We start from the raw sequence: 6,888 nt of genomic DNA on the forward strand, positions 1-6,888 counted from the left end.
AGCTCCGGGCCAGGGCACTGCACCGAAGGGTCCGCCGGTATGTGCGGGCAGTGCCGCTGACCCCGCCGCTTGCCTCGCAGAATATGCTGTTTGAGCGCATCCAGGAGGGCAAGTACGAGTTCCCAGAGAAGGACTGGGCGCACATCTCCTTCGCTGCCAAAGACCTCATCTCCAAGCTCCTCGTGCGGGACGCCAAGCAGCGGCTGAGCGCCGCCCAGGTCCTGCAGCACCCCTGGGTGCAGGGGGTGAGCGAGGGGCTGGCAGTGACGGGTGGAGGGGGGCTGTAGGTGCCCTGCAGTGCGCGGGCTCTGCTGCATCCTTGGGGAGGCATGTAGGGGGGCCGAGGGGACCGCGGCAGGTGTGAGGGGTTCCCACGCCGCGCTGCAGCGTTGGGAGTTCCTGGCACACCGTGAATAGGGAGTGCAGTGGGGGCACACAGCACATCCCACTGCCATGCCCAGGGGCCAGGCTCCATGGGGCGCCGTGTGTGCTAGGGGCCGGGAGGAGGCAGAATTCCAGGAATGGGAGAGGGCCCGGGGAACCCCGCCGCCGCCAGCCACGCTTTCCGTCTTTGCAGTGCGCCCCAGAGAACACGCTGCCCACGCCCATGGTCCTGCAGAGGTAAGGCTGTTTTGTGGGATGGGTGGAGCAGGGTGGAACCTGCCCAGCCAGCTAATGAGTAGGCACTTTGGGGGGCATCCGCCTTTCCCTGGCCTAGGCCCCCACGACCGCCTCTCCCCCCCACCTCTGCCACTCCAGGAATAGCTGTGCCAAAGACCTGACTTCCTTCGCTGCGGAGGCCATCGCCATGAACCGGCAGCTGGCCCAGCGCGAGGAGGACGCCGATGGCGAAGCCGGGCCCGTCCTCATCCGAGCTACCTCACGCTGCCTGCAGCTGTCGCCGCCCACCCAGTCACAGCTGGCCCAGCGGCGCCAGAGGGCCAGCCTATCCCGGGGCACTGCACCCGTGGTCCTCGTGGGTGACCGCGCGTGAGCACCCACCTGCCCCGCCCCTGTACATAACCCTGCCCCTCCCCACTCCCACCCAGATCAACAGATTTTTTTTTAAGCTATCGCCGCCGCCGCCGGTGGTGGCCCGGGCAGGACTCCCCGGCCCCGAGCTCGGCTAGGGGCGGCATTTTCTATATGAGCATTTTGCTGTTGGGCTTGTTCCTTTTCTTCCGTTTTTTCTCTTCCCTCCCCCTCTCCCTTCCCTTTTCTATTTTTAATGGTGTTAAAAGCAAAGCAAGCGCCGCCTGGGACAGGGGTGTGCGCATTGCAGGTCCTCCTCGCCCTGCCCTGTCCCCTCACCTGTACTGTGAACAGAGGCGCTGGGCTCCGCCTGAGGTCACCTGCCCCTGCCCCCATTGTCCCCTCAAGAGGGGAGGACTGCCCAGCCTTCTGGAGCCAGGGCAGCCCACGCGCCGCCCCCTCTCCAACCCCGAGGCCCCCTTCCTCTTTTTCAGGTTGGATGGGCCCCCTCGACTCAGAACACCCGGGGTGGCTTTGTTGGGGACAGGGGACACCCTGTCTGAAGGGGAAGGTGCACACCACCCACAGGGATCCCTCCACCAGCCCCTTGCCCCCCCACCCACTCCCCTGCCCCTTGGCCACCCTGTTTGTTCCTTTGAGAATTGACAATCCAGCGCTTCCTTTGAGGCCAGGCCTGGCCTGTGCTCTTGACCTTAAACTGCAGCTGCTGCTGGCCGCTCACCTGCTGACCCTACCCCCGTCCAGGTAGCCTACCCTGCCCTCACCTGGCCCCGCCCAGGAGGAGGCAGTCCAGGTGCCGGTCAGCTGACCTGGGGTTCCCCAGCCCCCAGGCACCTGAGTCCTTGTCTCAGGGCCCCTTCCCACCACAGTAGGGGCAGGCAGGGATGTCGCCCTTAGCCCCCTAGGACTGGGAGCTAGGGCCAGAACCCCTAGCCCACCTTTAGGACACCGGCTGCCACTGCCCCAGCCTCAGCCCTCTTTGGGCACCCAGGACCTGCCGGGCAGCATCCCATCCCTGCTGGCCTTGCACCTGTGCCCGCCCCTCTTCCCCACCACCCAGCGGAGTGGGGGAGCAGGACACCCCCCCACCCCCACCCCCCGCCTGGACGGAGAAATACTATGCAATACGAGCTTCCTTCCCACGTGCACATGGGGTCCACCTGTCAAGGAGGGGGTCGTCAGCTGGGGCACACAGCCACCCTCCAAGCCCCCCCCAGCCCCCAGGTCTGCTCAGGGCGGGGATAGTTCCGAGCTGCGTCGGGACTGCTCCTCGTGTTTAGTTAGGTTTTTTAAAAACATCAGTGGACCCCCCTCCCCATTCTCGAAGAATACTTGACTGTGGGAGCCGCAGGCAAGGGATGTGGGGTGGGACCCCGTCTTCCCGGGCCTCCCCACCCCCTCCCGGGTCTTGTGCGATCGTTGCTGTCTATGATGGGCACTAGTGGGGAGCAAAGGCCCCTTCATGGCTGTCCGCCCACCTGGATCTGGACTGGGTTGGTTTTCTTCCCAAAGACTCCCTGTTGTGCTTCCCAGAGGGGGGTGCAGTAGCGGCCACCCGTCCTCCCAGGCCCCCATTTCTCAACCACCCTTGATTCCATGCCTTTTGCAACTGGGGGGGGGGGGGGATTCTCAGCATTTTTGTAATCGGAACAAAACCTGGACACCTTTGCCCATCGCAGGCGCCCGTGAGGCTCTGAGACTCCAGACTTGGGCTGGCAGCTGGTATCTCTAGGTGTGGTGTTGATGGGGAGACAGCAACTGGCTCCAGGTGTTGGCACCCAGCCCGTAGGACTGCCCCAGGTGTAACTGTGACAGACCAGCTACGGTGGGGCGGGGTGGGCCCTCTGTTCCAAGGTCGCCATGTTCCAAGACAATTTTCAAAACGTTTTTTAAAGCGGGGGAGGGGGGAGAACATGCAAGCACTTTAACGCCATTGTACCAGGTGAACTGACACAGCTCAGACGTTTTCCTTTACACCAACTGTCAAGGCCAGAATTTTGTATTCTGTTTTGTAAAATTTAATAAAAGTCATAAAAACACGACCAGGCACTCCCACGTTTGCCGTGCGCACAGTGATGGGGGCTGGGATGCCTTGTCGCTGTTCCACCCACCGTGGCCTCAGGGAAGACCCTCAGCTGGGACTGGTAGGACACAGTCCTGCTGAGACTTGGCCTGGGTTCCCCCACAGGGACTTGGGAGTTCTCGAGTCAGTGTCTGCAGAGACCAAGGCGGAAGCTGCTGAGCCCTCATCGCAATCTACCCACCGGACCAGACTGGAGCCTTGCTGGCCCTGCCAAGTAATGGTGAGGTCGATGGGTCATGCCCACCAGCCGCTCCAGGGCAAGAAAGATGAGGCTGTCTACTCCCACAAAGTTCGACAGCCTTAGAACCCCGTTCAAAGGTACCATGAATTGCACTGGGCCAGTGGCATCCAGTTTGGAGTTTAGTGAGAGGTAAGGGCACCTCGTTCTGTGGGGTCCCCTGAACAGTAGCTGGGTTCTGGCTGAACCCAGACCCCCCGGGGCTGATGTTTGGCCCTGCTGCGCACGGCTCGAGCAGTTTTTCTGGAGGTGGGAGGTAGGACAGCTCAGTGCTTAAGGATAGTGCACTCTGATGTCCATCCTACTTCCTGCTGTGTGCCTCTGTTTCCCCACCCCTTGGATGGGATCTCAGACCCCAGGGCACCAAGGGCCAAATGAACTAAAGCAATTAACAGCTGTACCCCTAGGGTGCAGGAGGGCATGTGGGCTGTGGAAGGAGCCGGTCTGGGGCCCCCTAACCAGGACCTGAGAGGACAAGAGAAAGGGAAGGAGCAGGTTCTAAGATGGCGGGAGGGAAGACAAGGATAGGGATGTTGACACCCCAAGAACGAGGAGCCCCGTGAAAGCAGTTTTTGTAAACCGCTCTATGGAGAGATTTAAAGGCCACACAAAACTCGCCCAAACTTGCTGCTGTAGACTCGCAATTCACAGCAACCTTCCCCAGGCAAAGCGCCGCTGTTTTAGAACTGCTGACCTGTGATTAGCAGGCAGCCCAGGGAGTCACCCACTACTCCATCAGTCCTCCCCCCCCCCCCCCCCCCCCCCCCCCCCCCCCAAGCTCTCACAGGACTAGAACACCCAGCCTTTCTCCCATGGGTGGCGGGTGCCTTCTAACAGTCGACTGTGCGGATGGCAGCCCAACTCAGTAAGCGCTGTGCCAGCAGGGCTCCTGTCTCTAGGTCAACAACTAATCCGCCCTCCTGGCTCTACATCTGCCTGGCCGTTACGCATGTGTGCACCCAGACACGTGGCGGCCTTCTCCGGCTGCCCTGCCTGCCAAATCCATCCACAACCTGTGGCGGGCTGCAGAGCCTCGAGCGCCAACAAGCTCCATGTGGGTCCGTCTGCCTCGGGGTATTATTGGACCATAAAAGAAATCCTTCTTCCGATTCCTTATCCCTGCCACGGCGGGAGCAAGGGCCTTCTACACGGTGGGTGGAGCACCTGAGTTCCTTCACCTGTAGGGCGGGAGGGGCCGCTTTAGCGCCACACGGTGGGTGGAGTGCTCAGTGCCAAGGAAGATGGAGGAGGAGCCCTGCCCTCGCCCTGGCCACCCCCTGGCTCCTAGGTAACGCCCCATGTCCCTGGCCCGAACTCAAGTGTGGGTGGGGTGCGGCAGCCACATGCCAAGCCCCAGCCCTGCCCGGTGGCCTGGTCCTGCCCAGCCTGCCAGGCGATGCAGCTGACCGCTCCCTGCCCCCTGCCTCCTGCCAAGTCCCGCCCGGCTGGGCTGGGGCTTCGGGAACAGCTTGTCCTCTGAGACTGGTTTGTAGGTTTTATTTTGGCAGATTTCTCCAGCCGATCTCGTACCTCAGAGGGCAGGCAGGTCTTGGATGAGGGGGGTGGGGAGGTGGGGAGACCGGGACCCTCCCATGCCTGCCACCTTGAACTCTGGGGGTCCAGTTGGAGGGGGTCTGGAGCTCAGGAAAGGGGTCTGCCTGAGCAGCCTCTCTGGTCTCAGCTGGGAAAGGGGCGTGTGCAATTTGGGTCCCTCTGCCTGGAAATCACGCCTGTGCTTTGGGAGCTGCTCCCGTTAAGATAACTGGGGTCTTTTAGACGAGCCGAGGACCCTTTGGACTTCTTTTCCAAAGTGTCCCCCTTCAATAAACTCACTCTTCCTGTTCACACCTGAAAAAAATAATAATCAAAAGACAACTCCCAACCCACTGGCCCACAGTGCATTCCCACCCAGAGCAGTCCTTAGAGGACAGCAGTCCCACAGGATCTCTGTGGAAGGGAGTAGCTGGCCCTCAAGGGGATGGATGGACACGTGGCTGCAACCACGGGCAATGGGGAGGCTGGCACAGGCTGGGCGGTGCTTTGGTCTGTTGTGCACGGGGTTGCTGTGGGTCAGGACCGACTGGAGAAGACCATGGCTTGTGTCCAGCGCACCGTAGTCCTCAGAGGAACCCCCTGCTCTTCAACACTCTCATGGGGTCTCGTGCAGCAGATCTACCCAGGGCCATGCATCTTTTGGTCTCTTGGCTGCTGCTTCCAGGAGCGTGGGGCATGGACCGAAGTCAGACCAAACCCTTGACGTGGATCGGTAGGTAGACATGCATTCACTTGGGGGAAGGGAAAGGCAACCCAGCCAAGGGGAAGTCAGTACGACGTGACCAAACCAGAAGACGACCCGGGAGATACCAGAGAGTAAAAGGCAACGATGGCAAATAGGTGATCTGTCCATCCCATAAGAGCCGCGATCACCGTCCACACCGTACTAGAGAGTTGGTAGACAGGCAATGTAAAGAAGACCCGAGTCCTCACATCTGGCCCCACGGGTAGCATCATGTAAACGGAACGGCTGAAGTCGGGCAGGGTTTTCCCTCGCTTGGATCCACCATCCATGCTCACGGCAGCACCAGTGGACAGATCGAAGGAAACATGGCAGAGAGCCCATCTGCTGCCCAAGACCTCTTTCAAGGACTGGAGATCAAGGACGTTGCTTTGATGGCTCCTTCCAACCAGGAAGTCGGGTCTCTCTCTCTCTTTTCAAAAAGCAATTTTATTGGCACCTCATCCATACACCATGCAATTCAGTAGTTCAGTCCTATCAAGAAGGAGTTGTACATCTTTACCACAATCAACTTTAGAACGTTTCTCCTTCCTGGGACTCGTCGTTATTAGCGTAATTATTCTCATTTTTAGTCGTAATTATTCTCATTTTTAGTCGTGCCGTAACTACACAATAAAACATTCTCCAATTCAACAACTTCTACACGTATCATTCAGCGCCATTCACCTGGTCTCCTTTGATGACTTAGAATTCTGGCCCATCTTTTTTTCTCCCACTCTATCCAGGACTTTCTAATGGGATCCTGTTCAGAGCAGTTGGCAGCGGTAGCCGGGCACCACCTAGTTCTTGTGATCTCAGAGTCGTGGAGACAATGCGTGCATGGTCCGTTGACCCATCGGACTGATTTTTTTCCATGTGTCTTGCAGTTCTTATCCCTGTCTTTCCTTCAGGATGGGGAGAGGCCAGTGGCTGCACCTCAGATGGCTGACCCTTCAAGACTCCAGTCACTACCTACCTGATTAGGCTGTGGAAAATTGTGTTTGTGGACTAGGTTGTCTAGGGCTGCAAATCCCAATGAGAACAGACAGCCGCCTCTTTCTCCCCAAAGCAGCGCGTGTGTTGTTGGCTGTGTCCCACCTGGCTGTGTCCTCTAGGGAAACCACACAGCTCTCTCTGGCTGGGTGGAGGGATTGTCTGCCCCTGTTTTCCTCTGCCTGTTTGGACACAGAGCCCAGCTCCTGAGGCCTTCCTGTGGCTGGAACTTTTAAGATATGCGCTCAAATAGGAGGTAGTGGCTGGGCAGAGCTGCCTTTCCCCATAGAAACTTCCAGAAAGAAT

General features: G+C 59.3%; 1 protein-coding gene across 1 annotated transcript in view; it reads left to right on the forward strand.

The window, feature by feature from the left end:
• MKNK2 (MAPK interacting serine/threonine kinase 2) overlaps positions 1–3,035 on the forward strand; it is an 8,994-nt gene extending 5,959 nt beyond the window's left edge. Inside the window, exons 10-12 of the mRNA XM_045300036.1 lie at positions 3–245; positions 578–621; positions 760–3,035. Of these exons, the coding sequence (XP_045155971.1) occupies positions 3–245; positions 578–621; positions 760–994 (522 nt within the window). The 3' untranslated portion in view covers positions 995–3,035. The remainder of the gene's footprint in view (positions 1–2; positions 246–577; positions 622–759) is intronic.
• The last annotated feature ends 3,853 nt before the right edge of the window (positions 3,036–6,888 follow it).

Source organism: Echinops telfairi, unplaced genomic scaffold (genome assembly GCF_000313985.2).
Source record: "Echinops telfairi isolate 266 unplaced genomic scaffold, ASM31398v2 ScPeMD7_7459;HRSCAF=8497, whole genome shotgun sequence".
In the NCBI taxonomy this organism is placed as follows: Eukaryota; Metazoa; Chordata; class Mammalia; order Afrosoricida; family Tenrecidae; genus Echinops; species Echinops telfairi.